General features: G+C 39.7%; 1 protein-coding gene across 1 annotated transcript in view; it reads left to right on the forward strand.

Annotated features, from left to right (window-relative positions):
* Positions 1 to 22140, forward strand: part of LOC134534396 (uncharacterized) — a 110175-nt gene extending 88035 nt beyond the window's left edge. Inside the window, exons 5-6 of the mRNA XM_063372860.1 lie at positions 536 to 2675; positions 19886 to 22140. Coding sequence (XP_063228930.1) covers positions 536 to 2675; positions 19886 to 22072 — 4327 coding nt within the window. The 3' untranslated portion in view covers positions 22073 to 22140. The remainder of the gene's footprint in view (positions 1 to 535; positions 2676 to 19885) is intronic.
* The last annotated feature ends 906 nt before the right edge of the window (positions 22141 to 23046 follow it).

The raw sequence follows: 23046 nt of genomic DNA on the forward strand, positions 1-23046 counted from the left end.
AGCCAGCTTAGCAGCTATCTTCAAAATCTGTAATTATTAAGCTAGAAATTATGAAAAAAATGTAATAGATCATCAAAAAAATCAGTCATTTAAATAATGATTGATTCAATTGATTCCTTTCCTCGGTTCAATCCCTGATCGATGCAAAAAATATAATTTTATGTAAAAATCACTTATTTAATAAATCATGCTCAAAATCATTAAAGCTGCTTAATTTCCTCATTTACCAGACTCCGATATGGCAACCATCTTGAAAATTCGTATTTATTGAACTAGAAATTTAGAAAATATTCCAAAATCCATTTAAAACTTAATTAAATATTATTTATTCGATTGATATCCGCCCTTGGTTCGATCCTGGACCAGTGTAAGAGCAAGTAAAACTTAAATTTATAGAAAGTTAATTTCACAAAATTATAAATCACTTATCTCGGTAGGAACTGAACCCAGATGTTAATGTCATTATATTATAATACATTGTTGTGCAGATACCGTGTTGCATATTGGGTAAAGGGCTGTGCTATGCTATACGCAGTGACCACGAGTACGAGCCCATCTCGCCACCCCCGGATGCCAGGATGGAGGCGGAGGCAGAGCTCCGGAGGCGGCGCTCCAGCTCGGAGGTAGGGGGCAGCAGCATCGACAGCCGCGAGCGGCGGTTCCTGCACGCGCCACTGCCGGACATGGTGGCCATACCTGGCGACGGTGAGCTAGAGGACGAGGCGATGGCCGGCCGAGAGCTGGGCGACACCAACAATGGTGACGACGACGAGGACGAACATCAGCAACCAGAGCGCTTCCTGAATGAAACTCCCACCACCACAGAGTCGCGCACCGACGGGGAGTTCAACACCAGCAACGTCGACTCGTCCGCCCTCGAGGATCTGCCCCTGCACAAGGATGCCCGGAGAGAGAAGCAGCAAGAGGAGGAATTGCAAAAGTCGCAGCCTGCTAATTTACAGCAGAAGATCCGCTCCCAGGCGGGAAAGCTGAGGACCTGTTTGCGCAACATAAAGAAGCCAAAATTTACGATGCCCGAGAGGCCTAAAATTACGCTTCCAGAGAGACCCAAGTTTAACTTACCTGACAGACCCAAGTTTACTATGCCAGAAAGACCAAAGTTCTCTCTACCGCAGAGACCGAAATTTTCCTTGCCGGAGAGGCCAAAGTTCACCATGCCCGAGAGGCCAAAGATCAGCATGCCTTCCCTCAGCAGCTTTTCTTCCAAGGCGAAGGGCCGGTCTGTATTCAGCAGCACGCGGCGCCCGCTCAGGGAGCGCTCCGCCAATGTGTCGACTGTTTCAACAACGTCCTCGAAGAAGAAGAGATTTGACTTTGACTTCAGGACGTACCCTCGCCTGTTTGATCGGAAGGCGCGCTCCAAACCCAACGGTCGGCGTGCCGAGACCCCGCCGCCACCAACGACTCCATTCCGCAAGAAGGGGCCGGTGGGGCATCGCTGGCTGCACCGCTTCAAGGACATCATATACGCCGACGAGGATGGTGGACCCCCCACCAGCAGCGAAGGTACAAGAGTCATGTTCGTGTCTCAGGATAGTGGGGAGCCTATGGATTCTGAAGAGTACGTTTGGGAGGAGAGAGAAAAGAAAGGCTTAAATGAAGATGTAGAAAATGTAGTAATGCAGAGCCAAGATTCTGGTCATACCGAATCCATAAGCAAGTTCAAGGACAAAGATGTAGGGGTGTCATTTGAAGGTGAGCTAGGTGGAGTTCATCAGCAGGAAGCAAGTTCTGGCAGTTTACACGAGTCCGAACAAGAGCAGCAATCTTCTGGGAGTTCCTCCGAGCGCCATCGGGCTGGTGTTCTCGAAGAGATAGACTCGGACGAGTTTTTCTTGCGGCAAAAAGGCATCAGTCAGGAAGATGTAGTATTAGGACACATGTTAACATCGGAGATACGTGATGCTTTCCGCTCTGCTGACAATGGCCTAAAGCAGATGGATAGCTGCGAGTACGATGACGACAATCAGGTGGACAACTTGGCCAACCAGTACTTTGGCACGCCTGAAAGAGAAACTACCAGACCAGACCACCCAAGGTCGTTGAAGCCAAGGAAGATATCCAACAAGTCAAAAGAATCTTCACGTACAGAAGAGCCATTTTACAATACTTTCCCCCCAATAAGGCCCAAGCGGAGTCGCCACACTCAGAATCAAAGTGGAATGGGGGAAGGAGAACTGGGTAGAGTAACAAATAAAGGCAATGAAGAAGAGAAGAAGGAAGTACAAGATACTGAAATATCCCTGGAGGAAGTACCACAAGAATTTGTGAAACTGGTTTCCCGGGGGTATTCTGAAGAAACCGAAGCAATTTTCAGAGTCAAAGTAACTGAGGACAATGTAGAAGATCAAGATGTAGAACTACAGGAAATTGAGGTGAGTCAAGAGCATCCAGAGATCGTGATTACAGATGCTCATGACGATGATGAGTTAGAGCAACAGTTAGCCGAAGAGAAGCAAGCAGATCAGCAGTTTCAACAGTGGCAGAGCGAGAAGGAGTTCGTCTCCCAGACAATGCCCCCAGTGACACCACCCACGGCGCCAAAGCGGAAGAAACGAAACTTGAAACAAACTCTTCACGACTCCCCTTTTAATGCCAATCACACTAAAGAAGACTGGATGAAGAGTGATAGCGGTCACATCGCACCAGATGAGGTAAGCCGTGTCTTATTTTGAACAATATCCTCAATAGAGAGTAGAAAACATTCTGTGAGAATATCACTTAATCTGTCACTATCCTCTTGACCTCTGCTTTTAGATTTTAAAAAATCTGAAACAAACATTTTATGTGTACATTCCAATAAAACGTTGCGTAGGGGAGGAGAACCAGTTATCCATAGAAAAATCAAATTTTTAAATTTACTTCATAAGGGGTGAAAAAAATTCGCAGTCTTAAATATTTCGTCAAACTAAGTCAGATTTATACCAAAATCTTGTTAAAGATGATGCCCATATCACCGCCTAAAAGTCAGTCTGAAGATTTTTATCGAAAATGAAAAGATACAAAGATAAAAATTTTAAAATAGGTATTTATAATTTTTATTTATCTTAATTTTGTTCTCAGTTTCTTAACTACAAATACTGCTCACTCAAAAGCCAGAAATATGGATTTAAGACATGATTGTGACACTCCTTCAAAGGAAAATAAATTGTCTTTTATAAATAGTTCTTAATTGTAAAGTAAATAAATCTGTACCCCACTGATTTTCTTCTCAATACAATTAATATCAACAAAAACATTCATCCCAGAATTTTTCAAAGTAGGTAGGTTCTATTTGTAATGCATGAAAAACATTATTATATCTTTCCAAAGATTATTCGAGAGTTGAGATATCCCACTGATGTTAGTATGTCTGTTTCCTGGCCAGTAGATACTATGATCCAACTTGTGCGATATTTATACAAACAAAATTCTAGTCGCCTTGGTTTTTTTACACACATGTTTATGTATATATTAACGAATTTTTTAACCTCTTTTCTTCCCAATTTTATTATTTATATAATATGAACATTTTTTAATTGTGCGTTCTACAATTCTCATGACAATAATGACAATATCAGACACATGCAGAGATCTTCCTTTTCTTTTACATTAAGGCTTTCCTTCACGAAGGAAGGCACCGCCCTTAATGTTAAGGTACCGTGCTGAGTCGCTCTTTCACTTCAGTAAGTGTATTTGGGAGGGGTCCGGGTTAGGGAGGGACCTAGGTGCGTCTCAGGCCGAAGCCTATACGCCTAGTCATGCTGGGAGAGGGTCGCATGCATCGTGTGCTAGGAGGGGATTGGCCAGCCATGGACACGATTGGCGCCATGACTAACTCCTCTCACTCTTAAATCTAGAGAACTAGAGATAGGTTGGGCCCAGGTAAAACCTGCATAGACACAGGTAAAACCCTGGGCGCATTCATGCGGGATGCAAATTGGCATGCATTATGTGTAGGAATTTACAGGAGACAGAGGATGGTCTGGATAAAGTGTTGGACAGAGTAGAAAAGAGTCTACCATGCGGGGGTTGGGCACTTGGACTCGTGGTCCGCTTTGAATTTTATTTGTATCTGGACGCAAGCGCCCCTGGTGGTGAGTGGTTACACTGACCACTCACTCCGCCGCCAGTCAGCACCTAAAAAACTAATAAACTAAGACAGAAAAAAGATAAATGACTTACAAACTAGGCATTTCGTTACGAAATATGCAAACACCCAACTCAGGGAGGGAAGTGCAGTGCTTAGGATAAAAATAAAATAATAACTATAAATATTTTTTTATTATTATTTTAGAAATATATATTTTTGGTGACTATTACTTAGTAGCTAGGACTTATTACTAATTTACAGATCTCTAATATCTACTACTATACTACTAGTTAAAACTGTCGGCGTATAAAGTAACAGGTGAATTAAGTCAAGACCTATTCGCATTTTGGTATTTGTTGCAAGCTTGCAATTCAAAATCCCATGTCTTTCAGAAACACAACCGGCACTGGAGGTGAAGCCATCCAGGCGGGCCATGCCCATCGGACATAGAGAGTCAGCCCTAACACAACAGGCAGTGAGCTCCCGGGAGCCGAACCTACACCTGCGTGCTTCGGGCCATTTTGAATTAGCAAATTATTTCATTTTAATGTTGTCTATAATTTTAAGTTTCAACTCGCGGGAAAATAATTAACAAAAAAAAAAACCGCGTCGCGCTGATTGGCCGATCGCTCAGCCAGCCACAGCACACTACGGAGGTCTGTGAGCCAGGATTGAATTTGGCATTTTATATTTTCCATGCAACTCTGGATCTTGTTCGCCCAGTGATGAAATATATGGGTTTCTGCTGAAGGCACATTTATCATAGAATTTTTGCGCAGTTCGGAAATAATAATGTTTTAAAAGTTCGAGTTTGAGCTCTCTGTACATAGCCCTTACGAGGCAATACACAGGCGCATCTGTCGCAATACGAATACTCTTATTCTGAATTCTCTGTAGCTTTATTAAGTGAGATTCCACTGCTGTTGCCCACACCGGCGCTGCGTACGTGATTATTGGTTTTATTAGCGCGTTATAAATTACTATTCCGTTTTTAACAGAGCTACCTAATCGTCTGCTCATGACGGGGTAGAGGGCCATGAGCCTAGTGAAAGCTGTTGTTCTTTTCGCCTCTATGTGAACGCGCAATAGTAGTTTCTTCTCCATGTGCACGCCTAAATATTTAACCACATTTTTGTGAGGAATTTGCTCATTGAAAAGTGTTAGTCGTGGCCTATCTTCGAGTGGCGGGAGATGTTTACGCGTAAAAACTATAGCTTCTGATTTAGTAGTGTTTACCTAAAATTCGCCAATTTGTGCACCACTGTTCTATTGAATTTAACGCGGTTTGCAATCTGTCTGCTGTGAGTTCTCGAATACTAGATCTGCTAAACAATACTGTATCGTCCGCAGTAGTATGTAAATGGGGCTACTGGCGCAGGTATCAGGTAGTGCAGCCGAGAGCCGAGCCACATCTCTTACGTCACGTCCATCTCTGAAGTCACGGCGGCCATCTTGGATGGTTGTGACCTTGACCTTTGACCTTGACTTTGACATTTGACATTCAAAATGTGTCAAAATTTATTGTCCAAAATCGGGCAAAATTTGCCCAAAATTACTCAAAAATCGCCAAAATTTCAATTTCTTTGGAAAAAAATTCTGCCAAAAAACCTCAAAAAATTCCTCAATTCAAAAATTTCTCTTTTGGAGGGAAAAATTCCCGTTTCGACGGAAATTTTCCCATTTTTATCCTTAAAAATCCCAGCGGCTAGAAATGTCCATATGTAGGCTTAAGCATCCATGTCGAAAGCCTCCGATAAGCCTCTGACGTCATCATGGATTATGACGTCACCGTTGCAATTTTCGTTACGGCCGCCATCTTTAAAATCTTTATTTATCATCCGATTTTAATGATTTTTTTTTAAATTTATAAAAAAATTCAAATAATAAAATTTTAATGAAAAATATTTAAAAAAACAAGCATTTACGACACGGAGATCTGAGTCCTCGGTTCGAACCTGGTGAGGGCAAAAAAAAATTAAAAATGGCGACCGATCCTTCCCCCGTGGTGACTGCTGGCAGACTGACTCCCACCACTTTTTTCAAAGCATATATAACAACATCTAGTATGACGTCATGTCCGCCATCTTGAAAATCCGTAATTTTAATGCTAGAGATTCGGGAAAAAATTTAAAAATCATTTAAAAAATTAATCAACCTAATTAAATAATAAAAAAATCCGTAAAACCACCGTTGCACTTTTCGTGACGACTGCCATCTTGAAATAACCCGCTGGAGATCACCATCTTGTTTTCGTCCGCTAGAGTGTGCTGATACCATGTTAGTATAATTATCTGGTCACAACACCTTTGACCTTGACCTTGAACTATGACCTTGACCTTGAAATCCAACCTTGACCTTGAAATCTAACCTTGACATTGAACTTTGACCTTGACCTTGAACTTTGACCTTGACCTTGAAATTTGACCTTGACCTTGTCGACCATCATGGATCCGACATTTTATGTTCAGTACATGAAACCAGGAGCTACCACCTGCTGGAGTATGCTATCTTGTGTGTGTACTCGTATTATAGAGTACATTTCCATCTGGTTAATTTTATTCTAACCCGCTACAGTGCAGTAATCATTTATTATGGAGGGACCCCCGCCATCTTGAAATTCGGCCGCCATCTTGAAATCATGATATAATGTAGCTATAAAAGCGGGAAAAAATCCAAAATTCATTAAATAAATCACTCATTAACTTACATATCGATTCGATCCGCTCCAGTCCTTGGTTTGATCCTCGATCGATGCAATAATGTTTAATTTTATGAAAAAATAATAATAGCTTCAATAAACCATGTTCAACATTCTTAAGAGACTTTATCCTCTACTACCATCATCATCCTATCAGACATCAAGACCACCATATTGGAAATTCGTAATTGTAATGCTAGAGATTCGGGAAAAAGTTCAAAAATCATTAAATAAATTTTTATTCTATATACTGATTGATTAGATCGACTAAGGTCCTTTGTTCGATCCCTGGCCGATACAAAAACAACTTTAATTTTAAAAAAGTACCAGAAAAGTGTAAGGTTCGAGAAATAAAACACCACAAAGTCTTTTACAAACATATTTATTACACAATTTCTATCCTACTACAGAATCACTTGCGAAAGCCAGCAATCTTATAAACATTTAGCCCTGCATAGACGTGCAACGACTACTTCTTAGCTCCAACAGCTCCAAATGCTCCAAATGGCTCCAACAGCTCCAACAGCTCCAAATGCTCCAACTGCCTTTTCTTTCAACAGCTCCAATGATATTGGGCTACAATGCTACGAGTCTAAGAGACTACGAGGCTACAAGGCTACGAGTCTAAAAGGATCTTGCAGGTTCTGAGTTATAAATGGCTGCGAGACTTCATGACTAAAAGACCGCATGGCTACGAAACTACATGTCTATGAAGCTACAAGGATACAAGTCTAGTCGGCTCCAACACGCAATGTACGAAATTTACACGCAATGAATGTAATGATAACACAGCACACACAGGAAACGGAATGTACACATAGTACACACAGGAAAATAACCGCACACACAGGAAACGGAACGTACACACAGTACACACAGGAAACTGAACGTAAACACAGGAAACTGAACGTACACACAGTACACACAGGAAACGGAACGTACACACAGAACACACAGGAAACGGAACATACACACAGTACACGGAACGTACACACAGTACACACAGGAAACGGAACGTACACACAGTACACACACAGGAAACTGAACGTACACACAGTACAGACAGGAAACGGAACGTACACACAGAAAACGGAACGTACACACAGTACACACAGGAAACGGAACGTACACACAGTACACACAGGAAACGGAACGTACACACACATACAGTAGCGGAAACACACACACAGGCTTAGTTGGAAATCAGAATACAAGAAATAAAAACATTAAATTTTTACTTTCAATATTTTATTACTTCTCAACAGTACACAAATACAAGTAAAAGAAGCCATTATTGTATGTAGCCAGCTTTCCTCCGTTCTTTGAGTAAGAAGGATATTTCTTTGATGCACGGATAGTTTCCTGCACAAAGCGAGCCATGTAGAAGTCTTAGCCGGTCAACCAATATGTTTGGATCTTTCCATGATGTGTAATCAATTTCTTCTACCACCATCTTACTTGCTTGTTTATTATAAATACTTTTAATATCACAATCGTCCCAGTGATCATAATAAGCATTATCAGATTTATTTATTATAACACGACGTTTCCATCGTTTCGGTCTCAGGACATCGCCACATTCTTCGATCTTGTCAGCTCTAGGTGCTTCATAACAGTCTATGCCTTTGTCAACAGCCTCAGAGTCACTGTAACAATCACTGTAGAAGACATCCTCTTCACCCAGATTACCGTATGAATTCGCTTTCGATGATGTCGAAGTGTCTTCATCGTCTTCTTGTTTCCATTTTAGGAGTCCATCATTTTTACAAAGAATGGAGGATCTACTGAATATAGGCTTGAATGTATTCTCACTTTTCACGGTGTTGATACTTCCATTAGTTTCAGTCTTCCCGAAGCCATTAGCATCCTTCAATTTATGTTCTTCCTCACGATCGGGTGAGCTAATACCATCACGCTCAGGACAAGGAAAATTATTGTCGTAATGCAGATCACTCTTCTTTAGTCTAGTGGATCCATCGGTGTCCTCTATGCCGTAAGTAGTCTTGACTTTACATGTTCTACCATGTCTTTTTAAGCTGTCAATTCGTGTTAAAAACCTGCTACAACAATTACAGCTTAACATGTTGCGTAGTGGGTTTCTAGCACAATCATTCTTCTCATGACGTCTAGCATTCCTTCTCATGACAAAATCCTTGCCACAGTATCTACAGCGGCTTCCTTCCGATTGAGCTGCAGATTACAAACCATGATCCATGGTAGCTTCTGTGACTAATGTTAGATACAAACTGTCAGTTTTCTCCAATTGGAACCATTTCTTAAATATAATTTTTTAAATATTTCATCAGCGAGAGTTAAGTTATCTAATGCAAAGCAAATTGATGAAAGTAGTTCTGGCTGTCATCAACAGATGTCGCCACGTGTTGCTTGCAGGTAAATAATATCTATTTCATTAATGTGGGATGCGGAATGCTCACTATCGATCCCAAAGGAAGATTGCCTTCGCTAGACTCCAAGGAGAAGGAAGTTCGTCCTTCCTGTTAGTGCTTATTAGATTTCTCAGAGATTATTATTATTCGGCTGAGTAATGATATTTTTTTTAAATTTTCACCTGATAAAAATATTACAAGTGTTGATTAAGTAGCAGAAGTTCACTAATTAAATGCAACCTTGAATAAGAATGACATGCCTCATAAAGTAAAAAATTCCTTCATGCAGAGATCAATTTCTCATTAGTTACCAGAAGCACCCAGAGAAAACCATCAAAATATTGTCGGGAATAATCAGAAGCACCCAGAGAAAACCATAAAAATATTGTCAAGAATAATCAGGAGCACACGGAGAAATGCACCATAATATTGTCAAGAATAATCTGAAGCACTCGGAGAAAACCATCAGATGTCTAGTCAGGAATAATCAGAAGCACCCAGAGAAATCTATCAAAATATTGTCAAGAATAATCAGGAGCACCCGGAGAAAACTACCATAATATTGACAAGAATTATCAGGAGCACACGGAGAAATCCACCATAATATTGTCAAGAATAAACGGGAGCACACGGAGAAAACCACCCTAATATTGACAAGAATAATCGGAAGCACACGGAGAAAACCGCCACAAGTTTTCTTTGATATCATAAAATACAAAAAAAAATTAATAAAAAATTAAATATAAAAACGCAAAAATTCAAACATTCTGCTGGCTTGTACTAGAACTCTAACTTTGCACATCAAAGAGAAGTTAACAAGCTAGCGGAATGTTTGAATTTTTGCGTTTTTATTTTTAATTTTTTATTTTTTTTTTGTATCTTATGATATCAAAGAAAACTTGTGGCGGTTTTCTCCGTGTGCTTCCGATTATTCTTGTCAATATTAGGGTGGTTTTCTCCGTGTGCTCCCGTTTATTCTTGACAATATTATGGTGGATTTCTCCGTGTGCTCCTGATAATTCTTGTCAATATTATGGTAGTTTTCTCCGGGTGCTCCTGATTATTCTTGACAATATTTTGATGGATTTCTCTGGGTGCTTCTGATTATTCCTGACTAAACATCTGATGGTTTTCTCCGAGTGCTTCCGATTATTCTTGACAATATTATGGTGGATTACTCCGTGTGCTCCTGATTATTCTTGACAATATTTTTATGGTTTTCTCTGGGTACTTCTGATTATTCCCGACAATATTTTGATGGTTTTCTCTGGGTGCTTCTGGTAACTAATGAGAAATTGATCTCTGCATGAAGGAATTTTTTACTTTATGAGGCATGTCATTCTTATTCAAGGTTGCATTTAATTAGTGAACTTCTGCTACTTAATCAACACTTGTAATATTTTTATCAGGTGAAAATTTAAAAAAAATATCATTACTCAGCCGAATAATAATAATCTCTGAGAAATCTAATAAGCACTAACAGGAAGGACGAACTTCCTTCTCCTTGGAGTCTAGCGAAGGCAATCTTCCTTTGGGATCGATAGTGAGCATTCCGCATCCCACATTAATGAAATAGATATTATTTACCTGCAAGCAACACGTGGCGACATCTGTTGATGACAGCCAGAACTACTTTCATCAATTTGCTTTGCATTAGATAACTTAACTCTCGCTGATGAAATATTTAAAAAATTATATTTAAGAAATGGTTCCAATTGGAGAAAACTGACAGTTTGTATCTAACATTAGTCACAGAAGCTACCATGGATCATGGTTTGTTATCTGCAGCTCAATCGGAAGGAAGCCGCTGTAGATACTGTGGCAAGGATTTTGTCATGAGAAGGAATGCTAGACGTCATGAGAAGAATAATTGTGCTAGAAACCCACTACGCAACATGTTAAGCTGTAATTGTTGTAGCAGGTTTTTAACACGAATTGACAGCTTAAAAAGACATGGTAGAACATGTAAAGTAAAGACTACTTACGGCATAGAGGACACCGATGGATCCACTAGACTAAAGAAGAGTGATCTGCATTACGACAATAATTTTCCTTGTCCTGAGCGTGATGGTATTAGCTCACCCGATCGTGAAGAAGAACATAAATTGAAGGATGCTAATGGCTTCGGGAAGACTGAAACTAATGGAAGTATCAACACCGTGAAAAGAGAAAATACATTCAAGCCTATATTCAGTAGATCCTCCATTCTTTGTAAAAATGATGGACTCCTAAAATGGAAACAAGAAGACGATGAAGACACTTCGACATCATCGAAAGCGAATTCATACGATAATCTGAGTGAAGAGGATGTCTTCTACAGTGATTGTTACAGTGACTCTGAGGCTGTTGACAAAGGCATAGACTGTGATGAAGCACCTAGAGCTGACAAGATCGAAGAATGTGGCGATGTCCTGAGACCGAAACGATGGAAACGTCGTCTTATATTAAATAAATCTGATAATGCTTATTATGATCACTGGGACGATTGTGATATTAAAAGTATTTATAATAAACAAGCAAGTAAGATGGTGGTAGAAGAAATTGATTACACATCATGGAAAGATCCAAACATATTGGTTGACCGGCTAAGACTTCTACATGGCTCGCTTTGTGCAGGAAACTATCCGTGCATCAAAGAAATATCCTTCATACTCAAAGAACTGAGGAAAGCTGGCTACATACAATAATGGCTTCTTTTACTTGTATTTGTGTACTGTTGAGAAGTAATAAAATATTGAAAGTAAAAATTTAATGTTTTCATTTCTTGTATTCTGATTTCCAACTAAACCTGTGTGTGTGTGTGGGTCCGCTACTGTATGTGTGTGTACGTTCCGTTTCCTGTGTATACTGTGTGTACGTTCCGTTTCCTGTGTGTACTGTGTGTACGTTCCGTTTCCTGTGTGTACTGTGTGTACGTTCCGTGTACTGTGTGTACGTTCCGTTTCCTGTGTGTACTGAGTGTACGTTCCGTTTCCTGTGTGTACTGTGTGTACGTTCCGTTTCCTGTGTGTACTGTGTGTACGTTTCGTTTCCTGTGTGTACTATGTGTACGTTCCGTTTCCTGTGTGTACTGTGTTATTACATTAATTGCGTGTAAATTGCGTACATTGCGTGTTGGAGCCGAGTAGACTTGTATCCTTGTAGCTTCATAGACATGTAGTTTCGTAGCCATGCGGTCTTTTAGTCATGCAGTCTCGCAGCCATGTATAACTCGGAACCAGCTAGATCCTTTAAGACTCGTAGCCTTGTAGCCTCGTAGTCTCTTAGACTCGTAGCATTGTAGCCCAATATCATTGGAGCTGTTGAAAGAAAAGGCAGTTGGAGCATTTGGAGCTGTTGGAGCTGTTGGAGCCATTTGGAGCATTTGGAGCTGTTGGAGCTAAGAAGTAGTCGTTGCACGTCTATGCAGGGCTAAATGTTTATAAGATTGCTGGCTTTCGCAAGTGATTCTGTAGTAGGATAGAAATTGTGTAATAAATATGTTTGTAAAAGACTTTGTGGTGTTTTATTTCTCGAACCTTACACTTTTCTGGTACTTTTTTAAAATTAAAGTTGTTTTGTATCGGCCAGGGATCGAACAAAGGACCTTAGTCGATCTAATCAATCAGTATATAGATTACAAATTTATTTAATGATTTTTGAACTTTTTCCCGAATCTCTAGCATTACAATTACGAATTTCCAATATGGTGGTCTTGATGTCTGATAGGATGATGATGGTAGTAGAGGATTTAAAGTCTCTTTAAGAATGTTGAACATGGTTTATTGAAGCTATTATTATTTTTTTATAAAATTAAACATTATTGCATCGATCGAGGATCGAACCAATGACTGGAGCGGATCGAATCGATATGTAAGTTAATGAGTGATTTATTTAATGAATTTTGGATTTTTTTCCCGCTTTTCTAGCTACATTATATCATGATTTTTTAGATGGCGGCCGAATTTCAAGATGGCGGGGGTCCCTCCATAATAAATGATTACTGCACTGTAGTGGGTTAGAATAAAATTAACCAGATGGAAATGTACTCTATAATACGAGTACACACACAAGATGGCGTACTCCAGCAGGTGGTAGCTCCTGGTTTCATGTACTGAATATAAAATGTCGGATCCATGATGGTCGACAAGGTCAAGGTCAAATTTCAAGGTCAAGGTCAAAGTTCAAGGTCAAGGTTAGATTTCAAGGTCAAGGTTGGATTTCAAGGTCAAGGTCATAGTTCAAGGTCAAGGTCAAAGGTGTTGTGACCAGATAATTATACTAACATGGTATCAGCACACTCTAGCGGACGAAAACAAGATGGTGCTCTCCAGCGGGTTATTTCAAGATGGCAGTCGTCACGAAAAGTGCAACGGTGGTTTTACGGATTTTTTTATTATTTAATTAGGTTGATTAATTTTTTAAATGATTTTTAAATTTTTTCCCGAATCTCTAGCATTAAAATTACGGATTTTCAAGATGGCGGACATGACGTCATACTAGATGTTGTTATATATGCTTTGAAAAAAAGTGGTGGGAGTCAGTCTGCCAGCAGTCACCACGGGGGAAGGATCGGTCGCCATTTTTAATTTTTTTTGCCCTAACCAGGTTCGAACCGAGGACTCAGAGCTCCGTGTTGTAAATGCTTGTTTTTTTTTAAATATTTTTCATTAAAATTTTATTATTTGAATTTTTTTATAAATTTAAAAAAAAATTCATTAAAATCGGATAATAAATAAAGATTTTAAAGATGGCGGCCGTAACGAAAATTGCAACGGTGACGTCATAATCCATGATGACGTCAGAGGCTTATCGGAGGCTGTCGACATGGATGCTTAAGCCTACATATGGACATTTCTAGCCGCTGGGATTTTTAAGGACTAAAATCGGGAAATTTTCCCTCGAAACGGGAATTTTTCCCTCCAAAAGAGAAATTTTTGAATTGAGGAATTTTTTGAGATTTTTTGGCGGAATTTTTTTCCAAAGAAATGGAAATTTTGGCGATTTTTGGGGAATTTTGGGCAAATTTTGCCCGATTTTGGACAATAAATTTTGACACATTTTGAAGGTCAAATGTCAAGGTCAAGGTCAAAGGTCAAGGTCACAACCATCCAAGATGGCGCCGTGATGTCAGAGATGTGGCTCGGCTCTCGGCTCCACTACCTGATACCTGCGCCTAGCCCCATTTACCATACTACTGTCCGCGTAGCAGCCAAACTGAACCGATTGGTGTGCGGGCTTAGGCATATCATGGATTTAAATATTGAATAAAACCGGCCCCAAAATGCTGCCTTGTGGGACTCCTGCTTTAATTATTTTTAAATCGGACTGTGCTCCTTCTGTCGTGACTCTAAACGATTGATTTTCTAAATACGAGGCCAGTAATTTAATATAACAATCGGGGAAGCCAGTTTTATATAATTTATAAATTAAGCCTTCATGTAGTACTCTATCAAAGGCTTTTTCTATGTCCAAAAACGCTGCGAGATTATAGCTATTCTGATTGAACGCAGTTATTATTTGTTCTGTCATACGGACCAGTTGATGCGTTGTTGAATGCGCGCTCCGAAAACCAAATTGTTCGTCCGGCAGTACGTTATTTTCTTTAATGTGAGCATTTAGTCGCTGTAGAATTATGCATTCGGCTACTTTTGACAATGTACTCAGCAGACTAATGAGCCTATAATTTTGGGGCAGTGTCTTATCTTTTCCGGATTTATGAAAAACTATCACATTCGCTTCTTTCCACTGCGATAGAAAATACTGTAGTTTAAGTATTCAATTTATTAATTGAGCTAGGTATTCCAAAATTTCGTCGGGCAGTTTCTTAAGGACTACTGCCTGAATGCCATCGTTTCCCGGTGCCTTACGTGGTTTCATACACCTGATAGCCTGTTTAACTTCCTGAGATTGAGTTAAGTAAGGTTTTGAAGTTAAAGGCTGATTAAGTTTAATTGTAAGGTCTCTGTATATTCCGGCATTACATTGCGGGTCACAGGGTTCGATATTAGGTTGAAAGGCTAATTCAAGGGTATGCCTTGTCCGTCGGTGTAAAAGCGAACCCAGTGCGAATTTGTAGCGGAAGTATTTTATCTATCTTATGGAGGAACCGCTTTGTCAAGTAAAGGCTAGCCTCGTCTTAAATAGCGAGCAGAGCCGAACGACAACGATCAAACACGAACCTTAGCGACGTCTTGGAAACGTCATAGTTATAAGCCAATAAGAACAGTTATGTTATTTGTAAGTTAATGTTTAAATGTTGAATTATGGCCTTAGCTAGAAACTTATTCGTAGCAAATATGTAAGCTATGGATATTTCAGTTTCGAAAAAACAAATTTACATTATGTACATTTTAGACATTGTTTTATTCCTATTCAAATTGCAGAATAAAGTCCAAAATTATTATTGATCCTGTTACTTTCGTATTTCATCTTCAATTTATTAAGTATGAATGTATTTTCAAACTACGAGTCATATTTTAGCGAATTCAATAAAAGATACATAGGATTAGTAAATAAGTTAACTCGGTAAAGTGTCACGATGTGTTTGATTGTCACGAGAGGGTTTAATGTGACTACAGTATTATATATACCTATATAGGCTATATATATATAACAAATAAAACTATATAAACTATATATACTATATAAATATACTATATATACTATATACTATATAAACTATATATATAGTTTTATTTGTTGGACATAAAATTTTTTGCTAGTATTCAAAGGAAAAAAAACACGTGTCAGTATTGGTGGAGTTGTGTTGGAAACACTTTTAAAACACATTTAACACACCGTAAGGGTAATTTTTAAGTCAAAGAGCATTTTTTTAGATAAGAATTTATTCCTATTAAAACGGCAAAAGCAGGTATTTAAATTCAGATCAATCCATCCCTCTATTACAAATGTTTAAAATCGTGCTTTGAGTCTGATTGGGACGAGTGCAGACTATAGAGGGCATACTTGTCTACCCATAACATAAGTTAAATAAATTATGATAATTCAATTAAATTCGCGTGGCTTCTGCTAAACTACGAAAAACTGTCTGATGGATATTTCAAACTAAAAACAGGATTGAGATTTGGAAGGAGATAGTCTGATTAATTGAAGAAACAGTTGAGGAATAATTAATATTTGTAAAACCAGAAAATTATATTGTCATAATTAATATTTTTATTGGGGACTAATCAAAGGTATGTGTTTTTACACTAATGCTTACTCAACCTCACCCTTTCCCTTGTTTTAACCTCAAGCAAAAATATTAAAAATAATATTTTTCTCCTATCTAATTTAAGTACACATTCAGGGCTGTTCTTACAAACAAGCCTACAACGACTTTTATTTTGACATGGAATAAATTCATATTAAATTTCAAGTCTGTTATAGTAATTGTAACTTTGTTCTATCAATTTGTATGTGTACTGATATGCCTATGATAAAAACTGTTTTTATTTATAAATAACTACCTACCTACTTCATTGAACATTTTGGTGCCAAAAGTTTCTCAAAAGTTAAAATCCTCCAAATGACTAAAACATTTTCCCTATTTGAACGGGAAATTCCTGTGTTTAGAGAAATTTAGTTTAAAAAAATAATAATTCATTTGGGGAAAATGCCTCCAAAGAGGTTTAAATTCCCTATCTACATTACTCCATTAAGTTTATAAAAGGAACCTTTGATATTAAATCTCGGCTGAAATAAGATACCACAAGTGCAGTCTTGCTGTGAAAATTAAACCAATATGGCGACAGCACCCTCTAGCTTATGATGTGTGTATTATGTAACACAAGTGTTCCTACTATCGAGTATTCAAAACAAGATGGCGGCATTTTCCTCTAGCCGACGACATGTGCACTATGTGACACTAGCGTTTCTAGTATCAAGTACTGTATACAAGATGGCATCTATGTTGTCAGAATTCAAGATGGTGGCATTCAGCAGACGAAAATATTATTTTGGTTGTGATGTCATAATCCAAGATGGCGGACTCCAGCAGTCAAAAACGCGATGGTGGATCCAAGCTCGTTGAAGCGAAATGTTATTGTAGCCAAATGTAGCCAGTAGGAGCCAATGTGGCCCGTAGGAGCCAAATATGGCATGATGAAGCACTGGTTGATTCTGTTTCTCAAACTTATAATTACATATTATTTACTGTTAAATTATTATTGAAAATAATGTTTTGTCATTCTTATTAATCATAATTGTTATTTTTTCTCACATATTGTATCAGCAACTGTGTGAGTATATACGTGGGGACAAAATGAGAGTCTCCAGTTCGCTTGCGGCTTCGGAAGAATGTTATTCACATCTAGTTAGTATATATACAGAAGGTTACTTCAGGAATCATCTTTGCCAAGCTTGGTGCAAGGTGTACCATTTTTCACCATCAACATTAGAGCAGACTTTATCGTGTGCAGTGCTGTCTGCAGAGGAAGCATTTTTTATACAGTGCCATCAAATTGTTTGACTATTGTGAACCCATCTACGATGACCACTGGAGGTGCAGTCATGGCTCCCGAGCATCGATGAATGTCATCACTGTGGGAAGATGTATCACGAACAACAGTATTGCTTATCGATCCTAGATCAGAGAACGTGCTAAGAATCTGCCTCACAAAATGTTTTGCTATTAGAAATGTAACAAGTAAGTGCAAGACATGATAAGTTTAAAAAGCAGAAGAATACGTGACAATATAATGCTATGCACTAGAAAGTAAAAGTTTCACTAGAACAATGATACATTAATGAGCGTAAGAGTACACCGGTACTTGGTACAACAGCAGCAACATCAGCATCTGGCTCGGGACTGAAAGGTTAGTTGTCATTAAAAAAAGACATCTTTACAGTTTGGTACTTTGAAATGATTGCAATTTCCAATAATACACGAGGAGAGTTAATGTCCGAAAAATCCTCGTATGAAATTCTCTGTTATAAGTGTCGTCTATGGTTTAGTTTGAGCAGATAAGCGAACAACTGCAAAGGTGAAGCTCGTTTGCCTATTGTGGAACTACCTGCGTACATTTCAACTCCTCAATTCCGGTTGGAGACTTGTATGCATACAATCTCTAGTAGCAAAACAGAAGTGCAGCAACTGAATGCGATGCCACCTGGGGCAAAAATCTGCGCTTGTTGCATTACTATTAAATGAAAATGTCTTCAACTTAGCGAAATCCACTTTTCGTGGAATGTTTAAAAACTACTTTTGCAAAACATTTAAACATTTCTTTGCATTATCAAGAAGAACATAATAAATCAGCTTACTGATAAAGGAGTAATGCACGCATCTTTAAAATAAAACTTGTGGTTCGACTGCATGTAGGCCTACTGTAAAATATTTCCTTTAGAACACCAAGACTGTGAATAATGACATCCTCATTTCAGGCGAAGTGAAGCAGTCTGTTAAACACAGTATCGAGAAACTCTGCCTGGAAGAAAAAGACTTTATTGGGAATGGATCTAGCTGGTCACTGTCTTCGGTAAACCGACTGGAGCTGAGAATTAGTCAGATCAAGACAAAGCAGAATTAAATGCACATTGAACTGCTAACTTTCTAAGTTTTTATGTTGTTAAGTTTAATTTCCAAAATAAATAATATTTGTAAAAGTGGTTTAATTGCTAGCACCTGGAAGCCTGATTGTTATCGTAAAATATTCAATTGAAGTGGTTTTAAAAACTAGTTCATAAATAATCATTTTGTATCTAAATTTTGTTTTTTGTGCTGATCGATAATCGAACCTAGGACTGAACTGGATCAAATTGATCAGTCTTTTAATTAAGTATTTTTTTTAATTTTCCTGATATTTTTTGTTTATATTTACCGATTGTAGTTTTGGAGGCCAAGATGGTTGACAAAATGGCGGATTTTACATTTTGGGTAAAACATAAACCAATATGCTGCACATTCTAGCTGACGAAAAAAAAATCCATATGCAGCATCCAATATGACCACAATGACTATATATTGGTTGGAGTAAAATATGCTTTATTAATAGTGCTGGGTATCAGTCGGCTAGTGAATGTTACATGAAGGATATGTGAAAATGATTTTTCAATCGCATCGGTGAGGATTAGAACCCAGTGCCTTTTATTTAATACACTTCCTTTATTTTAGATTTATTATTTTAGTATTTTTAACTTGGTGGGTTTTAACCGGGTACACAAAAATTTATTGTGTAAGTGTTCTTTTATTTAAACATTTTAATATAATTTTTGTTTATTTTTTAATATTTTTTTATTTCCGTTTTGAAAACATCATCGAGGTATAAAATTACACTCACGGTATCATATTTCAGTCTAGGTGTCATATTAAAGGTCAAAGGTACCCTTCAGATGCTTGCTATAAGAATATAAATGAAGAATTTAAACATCTTTAGGGACATTTGCCCCTCTTGATTTTTTTTTTTTTTTTTTTTTTTTTAGGAAAACGAGGGCAATTTGCCTTAAATTCCCCTCGGAATAGAGCCATTTTTAGTCATTTTGAGAATTTTTTGGTTATCATTTGAGAAAATTGTTGAAAATTATAACAACAAGGCGGTGGCTGTGATGTCATAATCCAAGATTGCAGTCAGCTCCACGGCTCCACACTCTTTAACCTCTTGTTGGACGTACATTTACATACTACTACCTCTTCAACTGTTATTTTTCTTAATTTCTTTATCATTATTATTCTTTAAATTTCTATTTTTAATATAGCTGGCATCTATATGTTTGTACCTGTTATAGATTATAGCACTCCACATGGAATCCGATTACATCATCCCAGATGCATCAGACGAAGAACAGTTAGAAGTACCACCCGTCGCCCCAAAGAGGACACGACGGAAGAGCAAAAGCTCTTATGGCGCATCCTTGATGGAAGACGAAGACCGCACATCTCACGGTGCGAGCTCCCTCCCTGCTGAGGAAGGCCCGCCTCAGTTTGACTTCGTGGACTTCGCAGGCTATGCATCCGTCGTCAAGCCAGTGCCCATCAAACCAGAGAGGCCCAAGAAAGCCAAACCACTGAGACCTCCTCCTCCAGGAAGAAGGAAGAAAACCAATGGGTCAAAGCTTACACATTTCTTCTCACTACCGAGGAAGATACCGCCACATCGTCCGGTTAGGAATTACAGCACAGTGGGTCCTTCACGACCCCCCAGACAAGAACGCTTTAGTGAGTTCAGCTATATCGAGCAATACGGCCAGAGCGAGCCATACATAAAGATTGAGGGCGGTGATGCGGACCAGACATGCCAAGAAGAGTCTTTTGACAGCAACAGGGATCTGCAGTCAGGAGTTGTTATAGAAAAGATGAAGGGCCGGCCATTGCCACCTCCTCCAAGGCCTCCTCGGAAAAACAAGGAAGGCCGTGACACAACAAGTCAGTTCGACGAAGAGGAGGCACTAGAGCCGCCAGACACACGCGAAGATCTCGAAAACATGGCCCTTGCAGCTCTAAAAGATAATGTTCTCTTCTCTCAGAAGGGGTCGATCGATTCACTTCAATATAATAAGATTGAAGTGGAGAGAGCAAAAGAAACAAGCAAAGCCTACCAGACATCTGTGGAACCTGAGGAGGTTACTGTATCTACTCAAACAGATCCAACAATGGAAGACTATAGCGAAGACTTGGTCGAAGAGAAACGGTCGTATGAGCAAGTTCAAGCTAGCACAGAAGAGATACCCGAAAAATTATTAGACACACTAGAAAAGCCTGATGTAATGTTATTTCACACGAAAGAGGTTAGTACACTATCACCAGACTCATGGAGGCAAGACGAAGAAATAATTGAAAGTGCTGTCTTGGGTCGCTTGGTTTGCAGAAGTGAGACTTCTCCTGAAAGTACTCTCATTGAACCAGAAGGTAATAAGCCGCGAAGTGTTCCTAAATCGCGGACACCTTCACGAGAAAAAAGATCTGAAACAGTTAAAGAACCCCATCATTCTGTCCATGTGAGTCCAGACGAAAACACAGAGGTGGAACTTTTGCATGCTCAGAGGTTACATGTTTCCGAGCTTGATGTGGATAGACTGAACGTCGGTGAGCTTCAGGCGCAGAAGATCCTGGTGTCGGACATAGACGGGGTGTCGATGCAGGTGGCCGAGCTGACCAGCAAGTCGGGGAACCTGGTTGTCAGTGGGCTAGAGTTGCCTCCCGGTTTCATGCAGGAGCTCTGCGATGCCCGGACGACCACTCCCACGCACATAATAATGGAGTGTTCGTCCACGCAGACGTCTGCTCCTCCCGACGAGTCGAAGCCAGCTGGTGTGCCTCCTTCAACGGACGAGAACGAGACGCAAGAGCGGACCCACGCATTCCCAGCCCAGCAGCCTCCGGCTACGGATGGCAACTTAACAGCTCAGATGCAGGCCAACGCCTTCCCGCCGACGGCAGCGCAGTCGTACGGCTTCACGCTGCCGGCACAAGGCCTGCACCCAGCCCCGGGAATGCACTTTGTGTCCCTGGGCAGCTACGTGCCTGGGCCAGAGGTGTACCAGGAGTACGTGCCGCCGGTGCCCCCACCCCCAAGGGTGTCCTCGCGGGCTCGGGCCCCGGTGCTGGAGTCGGAGGACGAGGCGCCGCCCCCAGCACGGCGGCGGCGGCACCACGCCAAGCCGCTGAGCCGCTACAGCAGCGACGAGGAGGAGCACGTGCCGTTCGGGCGGCGCCACGGGCCCAGGCCGGCAGACACCTCGGTGTCGGAGCTGGTGCGGTGCCTGCTGCAGCAGCTGGAGTCCCTGCCGGCGGGCCGGTGGCTGCGCCGCGCCTGGCAGGCCGTCTGCCCGCGCACCGAGGAGCGCCGCCACGACCTGCAGACGGCACTGTGCGTGCTGCTGGTGGGCGTGGCCCTGCTCATCCTGCTGGGCTTCGGCTCGGGCAAGACGTTCCACCACCACCACTGGGACTACTACTTCCCGCCCCCTCTCTAGCCCTCCCGCCCTTTGTACTCGCCTCGAGGACGTGCGAATAAATGTTATCTTGCCTTTGTTGTTACAAAGCTGCTGGATATTTTTTTTATCCCTGTTTACCAAAATACAGTGTGTGAAATAAACTGAATGCATCTGGAGTACACACATCTTTTAGCATCATCTATTTCAGGAATGTGCTTACAATAACACAAGCAAACAAGCAAACGAATTTGTACATACAATAGTTTTGCCTTTAATGATCTCTACGCACTATGCTAACTGCGACATGTTGTAATCAGACTGGCATCCCCTGTAGTGCATAGTAGTTTTGTTCTTCATGCACTTCATTATTTTACTAGATGTTCGGAAATTTTTATTCAAATCATCTGGTTTGGAACATTTTTAAGTTGTTAAGGTAGCAAATATTTACCTCGTTTTTAGCTTTATTAGTGTGGGAAACTAAAACTTATATTCTATATATAAATCTAAGATTTTTGGCCGCATTATCTTGTGCATTACAAGTTTATTTAGTAGTTTAATGGTTACTATTATTTTGTTATCACGACAAATAAAATAAATAATTTGATAACTGCATTAACCATTCCCACTTAGCTGATATTACAAGCAATCTTCACATGTTTTCTGCTAAAACGCACTTGTTTAGGGACATTATCGCTAGTGTTAATAGATATCCTGGAGAAAAAAAGTTATATGATTACAAGATTGTTTTAAATAGAAAGGTATTTACTACAGGAAGTTTTTATTTGCTTCATTTATGTATTTTTTAAATGTTGAAGTTATGTTTATAAAAAAACACCTTGTTCTATGATGTATTCAGTTATGTTTCTGTGTAAAAACTTTACACTTCTTTGATAAACAGCTTTGCTTGATATTTGACTGAATAACTGGACTAGGAGGCAGCAATTTTTTTGACGTGATAACGTCTTATAAATCGATGAACGCCGGCTGCACGCACGAAAAAGCATGACTCATTG

The sequence above is a fragment of the Bacillus rossius genome, chromosome 7 (genome assembly GCF_032445375.1).
Source record: "Bacillus rossius redtenbacheri isolate Brsri chromosome 7, Brsri_v3, whole genome shotgun sequence".
NCBI lineage: Eukaryota > Metazoa > Arthropoda > Insecta > Phasmatodea > Bacillidae > Bacillus > Bacillus rossius.